At 33.2% G+C, this 18,135-nt stretch overlaps 1 protein-coding gene across 8 annotated transcripts in view; it reads right to left on the bottom strand.

The window, feature by feature from the left end:
* cpx (synaptic transmission protein complexin) overlaps nt 1-18,135 on the bottom strand; it is a 443,610-nt gene that overhangs the window by 225,784 nt on the left and 199,691 nt on the right. For all 8 annotated transcript variants that reach the window (XM_076409239.1, XM_076409236.1, XM_076409241.1 and 5 more), the window contains one exon: nt 1,813-1,880. In XM_076409239.1, the coding sequence (XP_076265354.1) occupies nt 1,813-1,867 (55 nt within the window). In that variant the 5' untranslated portion in view covers nt 1,868-1,880. The remainder of the gene's footprint in view (nt 1-1,812; nt 1,881-18,135) is intronic.

Here is an 18,135-nt window from a genome sequence, read left to right as displayed (position 1 = left end):
TTAAAAACATATAACAAAATCAAGGACGAATTATTAAATTAATTTATATATTTAAATGAGACATAAATATTTCAGAATGATACATTGTGTCGCTCAAAGCAAGATGATAATAAATATAGTGTAAAGAAAACAAAAAGTTGATGGAAAAAGGTAAACGTTCGAATAACTATCGATTAGATTTTGTTAGTCATAACATTTATTAATATTTCATTGCAGACATATAGTTCTTCTTCTAACAGGAATATCTTTATTCCTGGTGCAGAATTAGTGTTTTCCTCTAAGTCCAAGGGTGACTACCATAGAGAAATGAGCCATAACTTGTTGTTACGGTAGTTTGAAAATCAGCTTTTAAAGAACTTGGAGGAACCCTCAGTTATTGTTATGTACAATGCACCATATCTACCATACTACCATACCATACCTATAGTACACTGGTGGGGAAAATCCCAATAAGTGCATCAACAAAGGCTGCAATTAAGGAATGGCTTAAAATACATAAACTAAGTTTCGAGGAAATCATGTTAAACAATGAACTATTTCAAATTGTTACTCGGTAAATACATATGAAATATTTAATTGCATTTTATGTAATTAGCTTTTTTAGAAATAAGCCTGAAAAAAGATACTTGGTGGGTCAGATTACTGCACGTTATGGCCACAGAATAATTTGTCTTCCTCCTCATCACTGCATATTTAATCCAATTGAGCTGATATGGGGTATTGTAATAGACATTCAAGTCAATAGACACCAGACCAGACAGGGTGATAAAAGAGAAAACAACTAAAGGTCAGTATACAATTAATATACTTTAATTGTAGGAAATTGTATTATAGAGTGTGAAAGCTTTATGAGCATATGTGTTATTGTTCAGAATATACGTGAACATTTAGTTAACATGTATGAGGAGAGAAATAATACTAACTGCTTTTTAACTGCAGATATGGCAAATGGATTAAGGAGAATGCAGTGATTAAATGTAGTTTTATCAAAAAATATGTATACAGGTAGTAACAGGGCAAACTAAAAAGAAATATAGTAATATCATAATGACTTTGCAACGATACATTGGATCGAAAGAAACAAATATGATCTCTAATGAAAGTAGCATACATTACTCAGATATACGATTGTTAATCAGGTGGATTAGGTCTTCGGGGGATACCACTACATAAAAAACGCGTCTAGAACCCTACCTAAATTAGTGTGGGAAAAAGTTCAATGTATATATAATAAAACAACTCTAACCTATAAATTATTGTGACTGTAAAATTAATTGTAGTTTTAAATTCTTCGATAATAAATGCATTTGATGTACTATAATGTTAAAATTAATTATACTTAATAGAATATTTGTTCAATTATTTTATTTATATTAAAATTTTGTTATATGTCGGAGCCAACATGTACTAAAACCCAGAGTTGCTGCGGCAACATTGCAACGTTTTTAAGGTCTCCCGTGTCACTACTGTTGTTTAAGTTTTCCATTAGTCAAACGATCCTGTAAAATTAGAAACTAAATATATTTTACGGGCATTCCATTTACCAAAAGTTGTCCACTAAACTAATTAAATGTCCCCACATGAACCATAAACAATCACTTTTATTGCCGTCAAATCTGATGCAAGAACTTTAAAACTCGACCGACAAACACCCTGTCTACCGCTGGTAAAATCAGATTCCCCCCATCCTCGTTCACTTTCAGTCCTCGCTCCCGTCTGCTACTCTCACTTCTCCCTCACGACGACCCCCCGCAAAGCCCCCTCACCGCCCCCCATCTCTTTAATGGATAGCAAGATCGAATTCAATTTTACCTTTGACAGCGTTCAGCTTGTTCCCCACCATTTGCTTCGCGACGAAGGCTGCCATTGTCGGTGCGGATCTGAAAATAAAATTAATGCCTTCAATATGGAAAGAATTCGAGATAAACAAAATATATTGGAGTGGAAGTAACGGGATGGGACGGCGTTTAGGCGCCGGGGGGGCTGAGTCTGGGAGGCGAAGAAACTGACGTTTCGGGCGTGAATAGATAAGGAATCGGGTTGTTCTATTGGAAATTACTTAAAACGCTTCGAATAGAGGAATAGTGGCATTTTAAAATCCTCTGTGAAGTATTACGAATATATTTTCTACCGAACTTTTCATTATCAAACTAGCTGATAAAGGATAAAAGTTAATTGGGGAATCTAGGTGTAAAATATGAACAAAATTCTTAATTTTAAAACAAAAATTAAGACATATTTAAATTTTGAATATACTGATTGTATGTACTATAGTTGATGCCTGTTCAATTAGGCGTAACATTAAGAAAGGTTTACTCTAGTATTCAAACTTTGGAGTTTAAAGTATAGACTTCTATGTTCTGAGATACGTATTAGACAATATTTATTTACGAAATTTATCCAGATGGATAAGGAAATAATTCTGAAATTCCTGGCTTACATTTCTTATGCTTACGATCATTTGAATAATCAAGAACTTTTCTTTGTAGGTCAGAGTAACTTTAACTATATTTTCTAGGAGCTTCTCTATATACACCAGGATAACTTATCTTATATTATAGAGTATATATTCTAGCAACTTCTCTAGGCTCTTCAGTCTGGCTGTGATAATATTTAGATTTTTTAAATTATTTATTCTTATGATATCTTTACTCCCTTCTTGCTCATGACTGAATGTATTAATTTAGTAGCTCATGTTCGTCGTGGTTTTGATTTCAACCAAGTAAAAGTTCTGTCAATATTTTATCAACTATTTTCGGTATCAATTGCTTCATATTGTGAGATTTTAATGCAAACAACTTTTTCGTAAGCGTTGTTAAAGTTGTTTTTGTACAAACCTTGTCCAGACAATAATGAATAACATATTAATAACATCTAGTCAAGCAAAGTAAAGTAAAAGAAACTAGCAGAGAGAAGTATAACTAAGTGAAAGAATAACTCAGTAGAAATAAACCAGTTGAAGAATTCATAGGATTATTTAATATGTTAGAGCATGTTTGAACACAGATCTTGTAATATACTTGGTGAAGTATTGTAGTTGCATGTGCTCTTATAAGTTTGTAGGGTTATTATTAAAATTAAAATTATTATCATAAATTCTTAGAGTAAGTTTGCCATCCATTGAATTTTGATATATCTTAGCAAATATGGGACTGGGACAATTCCTTTCAATAATTCTATTCTCGCAGTATTCAACTGAAGATTTTTTCTTACCTATCTCTTTGCCAAACTGCCCGTTGGTAGCACAAAACTGATTGTGTAGCTGATGTGTAAATAATCCCATTAAAATCGAAACGCACCGTTGAGACGTTGGAGTAAAATCATGGTTAGGAGATGTTAAGTGACGTTAATGTTTCGTAACGATTATGATTGGTGCTTGACTTAATATGGGGATTTTTTTTATATTTTCTACTAAAATTTTGGTAATCACGTGTAATAATCTTAGATATTCCTCAAAAAATGTGCATAGTCTGTAAATATGATTTTTAAATTAAAATTGATAATTTAATTATGAATAATAATGATATATTTAATTATACGTGGTAAATTGTGTAACTCGTCATCGTGATTTGGCATCAGCGACTGTTTAATAAATTATATAAATGAAAATAACTGCTACTGTAGCTCGGTTTAATATTTATTTGAGATTTAAGTAAAACTGTTAATATAACACATTATTCCTCGTCATGTATTGTCGATTGAAGTTAAAAATTCTTCTGCCCCATTCGAACTTTCAACTACTAAAGTTATATCTCACAGACAGACATTTCATCGTGAAACAGGGTGACGAATACAATGAACTACATCCAATATATTCAGGTGTTTATCACTGTCCCTGACCCATTGTTATATTTCCTGTATACAGCTGATGTACTGACCTCAAACATCACTACTATAACAGCATATGGTGACGACACGGCGATTTTATTATCTAACGAGGATCCAATATCAGCTATAAGAAACCTCTATTGTCCAACTCCATTCCAACAAAATTAATTTCAGGTTGTGATGAATGAGCCATTCCCTGAGGGACTTCCCCGACGTTCACCCTGCATAGAAGGACTTGTCGTCCGGTATACTTTAATAATCATGAACTCTCGCAAGGAAATAATGCTAAATATCTGAGAATACATCTCGATATACTCTTAAATTGGAAGACACATGTACTAGTAAAGCATAAACAACTTTGACTTAAACTAAACTAGATGTATTGTCTCATAAAGCGTGTACTAATATATTGCGATATAAGTTAATTCTTAAGCCCATATGGCTCTTGGTATCGAACTGTGGGGCACTACTAGCAAATCCAATATAGCTATCCTTCAGCGATTCAAAAATAAAGGGCTACCTGTCATCGTTGATGCTCCATATTATGAAAGTAAAAACCTGATTCATAACGAGTGTGATCCGAAGTGGCAGTGTGAAGCACTCTGAGAGAGTGTCCCAGAAAATTAAGTCAAACAATGTTGTGTTGTCAAACAAAGTTGTCAAACAGTTAAGTGTGCGCGATGTCAGTGGAGTGCTACATGTTATTGTATAACATAAATCTCATGAAATATTTATCGCCCATTGGGTAGATTGTGGAATGCTAAGAGAATAATAAAAAGATGTAATGCCGAGATTCTCTACTATACATTTCTTTGCCATAAACTACTTAACATTATTGACTCCTTCACAAAAAACACAGTACCACAAAAAATCTCAACCGCCCTCCAGACTTAAACTAAGCGAAGAACGTCCACCATATTACCACAATAAATCATTTTTACGATTTTATTCCAGGACCGAATTTCAAAGAGCTGTAAATTCATTCGAGTCGAGCCATGTATCATCGCCACCATGAACAGAAAACGAAATAATACCCCAAATATCAGCCGTAATGCGGTAATAATTCAACCAGACTTCTCCCGATATAATCTCGGGAATTTTAAGTAAGAATCGCAAAGAACCATATTCGACGAGGATTCTTTCTTTTTTTCCTGTTAAAATATCTGAGATTAATGTAACCTATGTTGCGGGAATAAGTTAATATTTTAATAAAACACAGAATCGTTGTCCTATATTATTACTTTTCGCTTGGACATTGTGTGCCGCCGTCATAGAGAGAAAAGATGAGCACAAAAATATTTTTCGTGGAAAATAATGGCCACAATTTTGCCATAGTGCATTATTATACAAGAAAGTATTGAAACCTATATGGACATACGGAATTCATTCATCAGAAATCTAGAGAATCACAAGGAGGCAGGAGGAGAGACTTCATTCTTATGTCAATATCGAAGTAATATAACTCTTGGATAACACCAGAACAGGACACAGACTCAAAAGAATCAAACCATCTGATCTTGTGTGGTGTGGTGGGATTCAATAATTCAAGCAGACTTTTCCCGATGTAATCTCAGGAATTTTAAGTAAGAATAGCAGAAAAATATACTCGACGAGGACCTTTCCCTTTATTATGTTAAAATATAGGAGATTAAAGTAACATATGTTGCAAGAAAAAGTTAATATTTTAATAAAAAATAACATCGCTGTCGTGTATTATTATTTTTAGCTCGGACATTGTGTGCCTCTACCGCAAAGAGAAAACAAGAGATGAGCAGAAAAAAATATTTCGTGGACAATAACGGCCACAATTTTACCATAGTAAATTATCTTTATTATAGCCATAAAATGTCAGGGAAATATGCCGTGCTTTAGCAGGATATGGCGTCGAAAACTAATTCGCTCCGGTTTATTTTCCAAGCATTAATTTAATTAAATAGTAAATCGTTATTTAATGTTAATTATTGTATCTAAATTGACATATTTTCTGAACGAAGCGAAATAATGATGTTCCGGAATGAATAAAGGAATATCCCGAAATTTATACGAAGGCAATAAATGTAATACGAGATGGCACAACGAAAAATATGGGGATATAAAACATATTAATTGTAATTTTGATCATTCATAAATTTTTGGTTTATTAGATTGATTGTAACCATATCTAAAATGAATTGATTGCGTTGAAAAGATAAACTTGCTATTACTTGTTGCTGTATGAGTGTAAAGTACAACTGTAAACAACTGTTAAATTTAATGGTTTTGACTCTTCTTCACATAAAATAAAGTTTTTCATTTAGTACAATTGAGTAATTTATTTTTTATATATTTGATATTACAGACACTAATTACGGAATGCTTCAAACTGCATTCTCGACATTCTTTACTTTTGTTGAACTGATCTGAATAATTCTGCTACGGAAACCCATCAAATACTTTTATCAATTATATCCCAAATATCCAATAAAAGTGATGGTCTTCAATTATATCCCAAATATCCAATAACATTGCAGTGGCAAAAAGAATCATGAAAAAATTTTTGATATTTTATCATGGCATTTAATCAGCGGTTTAGAGTTTCTCAAAATTCTCTCAAAAGAATATGTGAGTGTACATAACCTGGCTTTAGGAATACATGTGGCAGATATTTTTACATAAAATGGTGATTTATTTCATGGTAATTCCTCTCTACAAAACCCAAAATAGCCAAAGCCAAAATGCCTCATGCGTCTAAGGATATCAGGAACAGTTGAAAGCGGCAAGAGTTAATCACTATAGTCATGACAATCCGACCCTTTCCATGTCAGATTTGATGGTTCCATGTAGCAGAAACAGTAATATTAATGAAGTTTAAAAAATGTACTGATTGCTTGGACGACAATCTAAATTAACAGTCCACAATAAACTGTTAATATACAAACAAATCCTGAAGCCCGTGTGGATCTACGTTATATAATTATGGAGTTTGATATATAAGACTAGCATTAACATGATCCAAACGTACCAAAACAAAGCTCTTCGCATCACTGTTAAGTAGCTCCATGGTACATTAGAAAAGGCGACATTCAACCGTCAGCGAAGAAATTAAACGACTTAAGCGGAAAAAACAGCGAAAAGACAGATTGCGTGATCTTACCCCTTGCTTTAAGAGATAAAAATCCTTTGAACTAATATAGTTTTGTGTGAAAACTGTGCCGTATTTTAAAACTATATGAAGTGCACCAGTGGGAGTACATCCATCAAAAATTAGTTAAGTTTATACTTGAAATCTTACATATAGGCTTTAAGAAAAATATGAAGGAATCATTAGTAGATAATTGTAGTTAGTAGTAAATATAAGTGCATGGATAAATGAATACTGATACTCTCGATATGTCTTAAGATATACATCCAAGTATTTACTAATAAGATCATTTGGTCAGAGATGTAACAACTATGTAAATAATACTATAATATATAAAAATATAGCATGCAGTGACCTATTCTCTAGAATAAAATATAACTTCGAATGTAAAATACAAATACTTTTTTTTATATATTTTAAAGTCTCATTTTTACCAACGAGAGTTTGGACTGGACCTGTTCCTTAACGCGGGCTCCGAACCACGGTACTCAGCATTAAACCTACCGACTAGCTAGTGGCCAACTTAGGGACCATCCCACAAAACATCCGGCCTTACCCAGCCTGGTTACTGGCGTGACTGGGATGGTTATTCCTTGTCGGATTTAAATGTTGCCTACAAAGGCATTTAATTGTAAATCAATTTGTCAATCACAAATAGAAAGTACATGCACCAGCAGAATTTCAACCCGCGACTATCGCCGAACAGGGACCGTCCTGTCGTCTTCACCATTGTGCCACTGAGCCGGCAAAAAATAGTAAAAGATGGGAAAGATAACTTATGAGTATTTGAGACACTCTTTTTGTTTTGCCCGATTTTTAAGTGGTTATAAAAATTCTGACTTGACTTTTTAAGTGTTCATATATAGTCATGAAATTATACAACCGCTACTCGGTGGAAAACACATTTACAACATTTTTCCTTTCCTGTTGGTCCATTTAATGTAGAGCCTACGGTGACTGACATGAAAAAAAGAAAACGCAAATTGCCGTGTTCGAATTCTACCTAAAACGAAATCGTAGATATGTTATGCTGATCGAAATCCTACTCGACAATGTCGTCCTGTACACGATCCATTGTAAAACGTAAATTCCACGGACAAACGATACGGTTCGTACAATTCGGGTGGGTCCGCGTTTTCGACTGGGGCGAATTCGAGATGGAATGGCCACTGCAGATACATATAAAATTGTGTATTACAAGCGGCGAAAACATAATGGAAATGGTCAGGGATACCAGTAAAGTTTTTATTTTACGATCCAATATAATAAAATGGTTTGCGCTAACCGTAAACCTTTCTTTGTTCTTCGCTCTTTTGTCGTCGTTATTTTTTTTGGTATTCGGAAATAGTAGAATTTATTTCAACAAATAATAATACTAATGTTACAAATTAATATAATACTAATACAAGGCGGGATCCGTTTTTGATAAACTATATACAAAACGAGATCCGATTTAGACGGTGAGATCCGAAATCGAATGTGAACTCGGTTTTTTTAGTGATTCGGAGTATATACGGTCTGTTGAATTACTTGATTAATTCATAAAATAATGTTCCGTAACGTTGGCTCAGTAGAGTCAAAAATAAGTTCTTCTTGGAGATGTCACTGATTCACGAAACTGACATCAATTAGTTTCTAGATACTTTTATAAATAAATGTAAACTGTTTCTTAATTATGTTTCTTAATTACTTATATTACTTATGAATGCAGTTACAATGCAATACAATACTATAGATATCCGAACTATAGTCAATCAAACGGATCGATATTAACATATAAATTTGGACTAATAACTAATCATGAATGATAACGTGAATGCGTGTGAACCTCTTGGTTCGCCCTATTTAAGGTGGTGTGTATGCCATACCCACTCTGAAACTATACTGTAGGCTGTGACAACAAAATGTTCTGCCAGAGAGATCCAAAATACCGTCATAAAGCTATGAAACCTCAGATGTTATGAAAACGGTATTTTGGGAAATACATATAAGAATTTTATAAACATAATAAACAATTTTTCTAATTTATCTCTCTGAAGTCCTGAACACGGTCTAAAACGCGTAATAGCAAAAATGTTGCCGGAGCTCATTTTGTTAAGAGTTTAACATTTATATATAGATTTAGGTTCGAGATTTGACCGTAAGCCATCCAACAATATATAGACTCCATACAAGGTGAGCTCCGATATATGCGGCAACATCGCGCGGCAATAGTTTGGCTCCGTTATTAGTCATAGTTTACATTTGAGTATTAGTTTCATAAAATAATATGAAAGCATCATAAGGAGCCGATTGTTTTCTGTTATTATCTTGTACCATTCCATATAGAAATGAATATTGATAAAACCCATTAGGTTGAATTTTATTTTATATTATTTTGAACTTTATTATAATGTGATTATATAATATTATATCTTATTAATTATGATTAAATTAACATAGTTGGCATCCAGATTGAGCTTATAATAGTAATTTTTATACATACAATCTTTGAATATAAACATTTTTATGATACGGTAAATACAAACTGACACTAAAACAGACGCGAAAACAAAGAATCCGGTATGCAAACTAATATGTACAAAACTGTTAGATACAATTAGTAAATTAATTTTAGAGCATATTTGTTTTTGGAAGACAATATTAAAGTTACAAATAAAATAAGTTTTTCATTAAATAAATTATAAATTTAGGATCCGACAATGCCAATAAAGGACTTTGTATATCATTTTGATTTAATTATAGCAAAGGTAATTAATTAAGTAAGGATTAAGAAGCCATTCATTCTTAACTATTTAACTAATAAAACAGAATTATGAAATACAGAAAACAGTATGGGACTATTATAAAATAAGATTCTACAATATGATTTCTTGGAAACAAGTATGCTTATGAAGCTAAGAATATTACCAATTTTTAATAATAACAAATAATAAAATTGTTAGTAATAAAATATTAAGCACAATCGGGCAAAATTAACTTATTTAGGTTAAGTATTGCGGTAAAGAATTTGAAATTACTACATTATATATAGAAAAAATGTTGTTAAAATATTAAATAAATAAATAATTACAGTAACAAAAATATAAATATTATAATAATTTATTCGCTTATTATGCGTTAATTCTAATCTGATAATCTCTGAACCGATGTATATTTAAAACAAATCATTTACGTTGTAATTGAGTCATTACTCCATATATATATATATATATATATATATATATATATATATATATATATATATATATATATATATATATATATATATATATATATATATATATAAAATCTGTGGATGCATCAGAAATAATATTACCATAAATTATTTCTTAACAATTCAATTACTTGTGGCTACAATACACTCATGAACATAAATACATTTAGCAATCTTATTAATGGTTCGCTTTAAATACCGCTCGATAGCTTTCCTAAGCCAAATGGCAATGGCTCAATATGAATCTTGACGAGCAAGTATAACAGAAGATGAAACTAGGGAGAGAAAATTATATATGCCTAAGCAAATATAATCTATATCTGGGCAAGTCTTTTGTTCAGTATAAACAATGTCATCAAAAATTCAATCAGCAGCTACTCGACGCGATTCCTAGTATAATTAAGTGGAGTTAGGATAAAAGCATCACAGCTGAAACTGTAAATAAAATATAAATATACCAAGTAAGAAACATTCAAGCTTTCAAAAACACACCTAGTCCTTGGATTCTCGGCACATACATCACCATTTATCGTGTAAGGCCACCAAAGGCGGACTGAAGTTGCTGTGAATTAAGATAGTTTACTGGAATTTGAACAGAGACAGTTTGGGACTCTAAACAAGCAACCAAATAAGACCTGGCAAGTTTTGTTCCATTACGAAAACCATCCCATGGATGAACACAATAAAAATTTGGGTAGAAAGAGGGCCGTTTAAAAAATCTTCGAAGGCAAACTAGCGAACAAACCATTTTCCAGACGGACTAACGAACACGTACATCCCTCTGTCAACTTCTCTAGGAGGGAGGTGTTATGTAATACAACCCTGTGTATTCGGCCATCTGTTTCTAAAACTACCTTAATGGTGAACGACTGAAACGGCTTGGTCTGTTTTCTAATAGACCCTCAGTGTCGATTTGTATCATCGTTCAACCAGTCGCCTTTTATTTCCGTTAAATAAAACAGTCAAAGTAAATCAATAAAGTAAATAAATAGTTTTTTTAATATCCTTTCAGAAAATATAACATATATATGGTCAGGTTTTACATTTTATTGTAAGTATATTATAATTTTTATTCAAATTGTACATTAGTGATGATGTCTTGACCAAATATCCTTAAATAATTAAAATTAACTTCAAACCAGTCAATAAAAGCCCGTAACGGCTCGGCAGAAATAAAAACCTAATTGGCTCCGAATACGAAGATCTTCTTCCCATTTTACTTTCCCGTCATTTTCCAGGAAGGTTCGATTTATTAATTCAAAATTACGTAAGGAGAGTCGCGAAATAACCCATCGACGTTAAAAAATCCCCGAGAGAAATTCGGAAAGTTCGCGTCGCGGTCTCCAGAGACGTACCGACGCATAACGCGCTCCTTGATTAATTCATCCGACGTCGTTAACACAAAAAAAGACGAGAAAGACATCCGAAAAGAGACGACAAAGAGAGCGAAAGAACAAACTACCACGGAGCTGAAAGAATGCTAATTTATTCATCATTCATTCCATTTTTTACGTCCAAGTATTTAGGTGGTGTTACGTTTTGTTAGAAAAACAAAAGGAAAATGCTTGAAGGGGTCGGAGGACGGGGTGTTTGAGGTAAACAAAACGATGACTGTATTATTCAAGGTATTTGCTGGTTTTATATGTTCTTGAAGATATTTGGACTCATTTGTTGTTATTTTTATAATGATATTGTTTGGATTTCGTTTACTATGGTTGTTTTAAGTGACTTAAAACTAGGTACTTGTCTAGGAAGACCCATTGGCCCTTACTTAGTCTTTAATAAAATCTCTAATAAAAGTTTGTAGTACTTTTCAGTGCTTTTGCCAATTAGTGCACTTCACTACACAACTACAGAAGATTGTTTCAGGGGTTCAACAAGTTGGTTCCCTTGGAACTGCATCCAAGATCAGTATCATCAAAAAGTTGCAGCACTTCAGAGTTAATATGGAAGTGGAGTCCTCATTTCTTGTTGAGAGTCTCTTAATTGTCTCTACGAGAGTTAAAATCCGAAGGTTTCGGTGTAAGTAATTGCTACTATAATATTTGAATGCATCCACATTACTTCTCGGAACTTTTACTGTGTATATTCATCAGTCAAAATACTCAAAACTTCCATAGTATCAATTAGGTGTTTACTTTGAGGATACGTGTCGAGTTTTACATGTGGTCCTGACACATAATTTCATCTTAACCTATTCCTCGTGATACAATAGGCAAAATTTAATGTCTAATTCTTCTTTCTTCGTTTTTTACATGAGGCTTTTTACGTTAGCAGATGACACTTGTATATTATTTAGTCTGATAGAGATGTTTTGCATTCTTTTATATGCAAAATTGACGTGAAAAAAGTTAGCCAATTTTAAAGTGATTTATCATTGCTTGGTCAATCAATCAATTGTGTGATCAATGGTTAGCTTTTTAACTAACATTTCGAAATTCATTGTTTAAACTATTGTTCTTTAACCTATGGTCATTATGGCAGTATTATTAGCAAAACTAGCTATTATATTATGTTATAACTGAACAAAAACACTAGAGTACATGAGGTTTCAACGTATTGTGTTGCCATACAACGAAATAGGCATCACCATGTTAATCTTCAAAACTATTCGAAACATTCATTGATTAATGCCTTCAAACTCTGGTATTCCATAATATCCTTCAATCATCAATTGTTAGCATTTTAACTAACATTTCAAAATCATTGTTTAAACTATTGTTTTTAACCTACGGTCATTATGGCAGTATTATTAGCAAAACTAGCTATTATATTATGTTATAACTGAACAAAAACACTGAGTACATGAGGTTTCAACGTAGTGTTGCCATACAACGAAATAGGCATCACCATGTTAATCTTCAAAACTATTCGAAAATTTCATTGATTAATGCCTTCAAACTCTGGTATTCCATAACATTCTTTGTCTTTGGTGTGAAAATCGGCAGTTTTAAAACGTCAAAACCAGTATTCGCATGTTGAAATCGATGGAGCATAGTTGTCATAAACATCACACATCATTCGATGACCTTCAGCCGTCAGATTTAAGTAAAACGGTAGAACTTCTCTCGATTTACTCACTGAAAAAATGTGTTGCTCATACTTCAATAAAAAGTGAAATATGATTTAGTTATATATGTACCCGATGCGATTTAATACAAAGTGACACTGTCTATCTATTGTAAGTCCTTTAAAATTGATTTCTAGGTTAATATTTTTCTCTACTTCGTGATAGTCGTCATCAGTAATAATCGATTCGTCGGTAAGTCCTTTGTTCGCGTCCATCATTGACAAAACACCCGATGACTGATGGTTCCGGGACGAGATAAAGCCGACGGTTGTAAGTTCTGAAAGTACGCGAGATGGCAACGGAAGCGGCGTCCCATTTCCCGCCCACCGATAATCTGACGCCCGTCAAATACTTTCCGAAACGTTTCGATCACGTCGCCCCACGACTAGGCGATCTCTATCTCCTTCGAGTTAGACGCGACGACGTCTTCGATAGGAAATTGGTTTGACGACGGCCGTTATCGACGCGATTTTTTCCCGTAATATTTACAGGCCTGTTGCTTAAATCCGATACAGGTGCTTAGGAGGAAATAAATCGCGGCTAACTGATCAAGGGGGAGGATCTTCGACTTCAATAACTTCAGACTACAGCGAAGTGAACAAGATCTGACTGATATGATAGGCTAGTGGGGCGCAAGCGCACTTAAATAAAATGAACATTCCAATTTTTATACTGGACGATATTGTTTCTCTTTCAAATTCATACAAAAGTAGAATTATCAATATTTGTTCGCCTAATTAATGCAATTCATTAAAAATAAAATCAAACTTCCCTCGATAGATGCTTATTATGATACTTGAAGTTACTAATATACCCTTCTTCTACACTAAATAACTTAAAATAATATAAAAAAAGTTTTTACGTGAGGTATTGAAAAGATTATTGAAAAGAATGGAAATCAGACATACTTGACGTCAAATATATCAAAATCAATCGATGAATTTCTATATCGAAGTAGTATATTTACATATTATTGATGTTTATCCCTTAAATTTGGTTCGTTCACACCAACAATGTTCCTTGTATATCTAAGTCCTTATGCTATATATTTTACATAGTATAAACAAGTATAATGTTGTCTACAAAAGTGTTAATACCTATTTCTTATATATTATTATCAAGTTTAATGATTTTTTAATGACCACTATGAACTACACTATGATATATACAAATTTAACTTACCCTACCAAAAAGTGTTAGATAACTAGTTACATTTTACGTATCTCTACTATTACGAGGGTCACTATTTATATTTCGGTAATTGGCAACACTTGTCATGTGAGTCCATCTGACGGTTCCATCGTAAACTTTGACATTTTTGATAATATACGCACTCAGAACCTTTTGTCGCACGGACGCCATTTGTTTATTTTATATTTAGTTGAAAGTTTCGTCTCAACAACAAGAGTATATCAATAAACTTAATTTGACATTTGGAAATGAAGCTCGCTCAATCGTGGTTCTAGTTCGCTGTCCGACGAGTTTCGTGAAAGTCGTACAGAATCGGTTGTTGTGCCAGAAAACATCGATAATGTGTGCGAAATAATCAAGCGAGATTGTCATGTCACCTATTGTGAGATTGAGGCAACCCTAAGCATTAGTTCCACCAGCATATATGCGATTTTACATGAACACTTAGCTGTGTAAAAGTTATGTTCGCGTTGGATCCCAGACAATTCGACAATCGCTCAAAAAAAAAGCTCGCGTCGATTGATGCAAATAAATGCTCAAGAAATTCAATCGCGGTGCTTCGAAAGACGTTTATAAAATCGTGACAGGTGAATCATCATGGATATATTCGTATGAGCCCGAAAGTAACCAGCAATGAACTGTATGGGTGTTCCAAGATGAACCAAATCCAACAAAATTTGTTCGCACACGAAGTATTTTAAACAAACTGGTGGCCTGTTTCTTCAGAAAAATTGGTCATATTGCAACAGTGCCTCTAGAGGATCGTAGAACAGTAAATTCTTATTGGTACACAACCATTTGTTTGCCAGAAGTCCTCGGTGAAATAAGGAAAACAAACAAGAGACGCTGGATTGTTCTTCATCATGACAAACAAGAGACTATTTGAGCACTAAAAACATCGCATTGATGGGTCATCCGCCGTACAGCCCTGATTTGGAACCCAATGGCTTCTTTTTGTTCCCATCCCTGAAGAATAAATTGCGTGGTCAACGATTTTCATCACCCGAAGAAGCTATTGAAGCGTATGTGAGCTCAATTTCGCTATTATTATATATTTTCATTTATATATTACAATAATATAACAATATATATTTAATTTATTAAAGCAATACAAACTAAATACCAAATATTGAAATAGAAATAATAGAATTACCAAATAAAGACAAATTTATGAAGATTATCGAAATGCGCATGCGCGGGATTAGCCAATTATATACTCCGGCTAAATATATATAAGAAATATTAAAAAAACAGCGATTAAAATCAAAAACAAAACATTTTACAGTGAAATATGATCAAATAACTAAGAAAAAAATAATACAAGAAGAACGTGAAAATTACTGTCTGCATTGTTATTCTGAAGATATTTCGAAAATATTACTGTTTGGAAGCAAATACTATCCCGTAGCGAGGACGCGAATTAATTAATGAAACCTTAGTCAATCAATCAATCGGCTTTGGATTTCTGTGTTCTGGAAAGGGTTAATTTCGCTTCTAATTAGATGTCGACTCGTTACTGTTAATTAATGTGGGCGTTTGTTGTCAAAACCATTTATTTCTATTTAAGAGAGAGGTACGGTCGCAATGAAAGGGATTAATTTGGACTTTTACAAAAGAGCACAACTAGAAGTGGACAAATACGGTGTCCTTCGAAAAAGTACTTCAGTAAGTGATGATTTAATTTTGGTCAACACTTATAATAAAAGTGAATATTACGCGATTTACTGCATGCCGGTTTAGTGGGATATATTGGAATAATAAAATACAATTAGTCATATAATATAGTAATATAAAATTGAACCAGAAAACATAAAAAGTAAGGAGATAAAAATGAATGCGGGAATTGTAAAAAAATGCAAGATGCAAGACAGGTAAAGGGAATATGGGGAGACCCCGGCCGAAGCAAGAAGACAGACAAGATAGAGAAAATTGAAGGAAGGAAAGAAAGAGAGAACACAACAAACATAACACATCTACGCCACTAAGTGGTATAGAACTATTTTTTTATAACTATAAGAAATCGTCAAAATTAAGTGCACAGTTGCAATAGCATCACTACATAGTATAAAACAAAGTCGGCTTTTCTGTCCCTATATCCTTATGTGCGCTTAAATCTTTAAAACTGCGCAACGGATTTTGATGCGGTTTTTTTCAATAGATAGAGTGATTCAAGAGGAAGGTTTATATGTATAATACATGCATAATATACTAAGGCAACATTGCTAATTTTAGAGGTTTCTAACGTGATGTCGTAAATTAACCTATTTTTAGGCTTATTTAGCAATTAGCAAAAACGCTGCCTAACCCTACGAGTTAGATCAAATTAATGTACTACAGTATTGTACGCCATAAAAAGGTCTGCAAAAAAGTCCGCGATGGTATATGTTTATCTTTTAGGGATAACCCACATTAACCATTTTTATTGTTTACTTTTTACGTGAGAAAATGGCTTATTTACGAAGCTATTTTAAGCAATACGGCATTAATCCTTATCGAATTAAGTACCTTAAATACAGTGTGCAATTAATATAGATCAATTTTCGGAGATATTACAAATTTAAAATTTGCGTTTAAAAATGTGTAATGTAATAAAAATTGTATGAATTTAGATATTCCAAAGATAGCAGGAAATCTTCATAGTAAGTATAGGGGAAGAGGAATTGTTTTACTCCAAATTTAATGCGTGCAGGCCAAGGGCAGTAATGAATGAACCAAAAATACTGGATCGATTTTAATCATGTTTTCATTAAGTGACATAGGCATATATATTTTATGCCCGTGCAAAGTCGGAGCGGGCCGCTATGTTTTTATATACAACGTTCATATTTTTTCTGTAGTGTATTTAATTTAGTATCAGCATTGCACCCGTGCGAAGCCGGGGCGGGTCGCTAGTTATTTAATAATTTAAAGCATTTATTTAGTAATTTAAAGCTTTATTGCGAAATATCGATATAATGTATGTTATTTAAAGCACTGTCAATCGATATCCGCTACTTTTCCCCAACTTTCAAGAAATCCACAGATTCCATCTCGAAAGAACGGTGGATCTCTTGAGACTATCCACGAATCGATCCATTTTTTGATACCTTTATAGAAAGTGAAGCGTTGCTCCTCGGTCGCAATTCATATGTCGGAATAATTAGTAATCAGAAGACGTAAGGTCTGGAGAATAAGGCGAGTGGGGTAGCTCTGAAACTTATAACTGAATTTTATATACATTCATAAATTACTATTTATTTTTAAGGGATAAATTAGAAAAATTACTGAGATGTATAAAAAAACGATCTTTCTTTCAGTTAAAGGAATATCGATTGAATACTTCTCCAGATATATTTCTGCTGCTTTTCTCATCAGCGTTTTTTAACCAATTTAATTTACTTAATACCTTAGGGCTACCTCCCATCAATATTATTCGACTCTCTATATAAAGCGTCTTATATCGGAGAAAAAATAAAGTCGTTCAGACTGTAGACGAGTTGCGATATAGAAAATTAAAAGCTACTCCGGTTTAAGGGCGGATGATGCATAAAAAATTGAAATAAAGAGCCGGAATGTGTCCCAGGAGGACCGGCTTCCAAGTTATAAACAACAATTACGCCAGATAAGTCCGCCGCTACACAAAAAAGCCGTCGTGTAGAAAATGGAAAGTATAAAATGGATTTTCTTTTCCGTTTTAACTGGAAGAAGGAATGAATAATAGATCAGTTT

This window comes from Rhynchophorus ferrugineus, unplaced genomic scaffold (assembly GCF_030347505.1).
Source record: "Rhynchophorus ferrugineus isolate W39M unplaced genomic scaffold, kcgeb_rfMv2 rfM7, whole genome shotgun sequence".
NCBI classification, from domain to species: domain Eukaryota; kingdom Metazoa; phylum Arthropoda; class Insecta; order Coleoptera; family Curculionidae; genus Rhynchophorus; species Rhynchophorus ferrugineus.
This window is presented reverse-complemented; position numbering and strand designations above follow the sequence as displayed.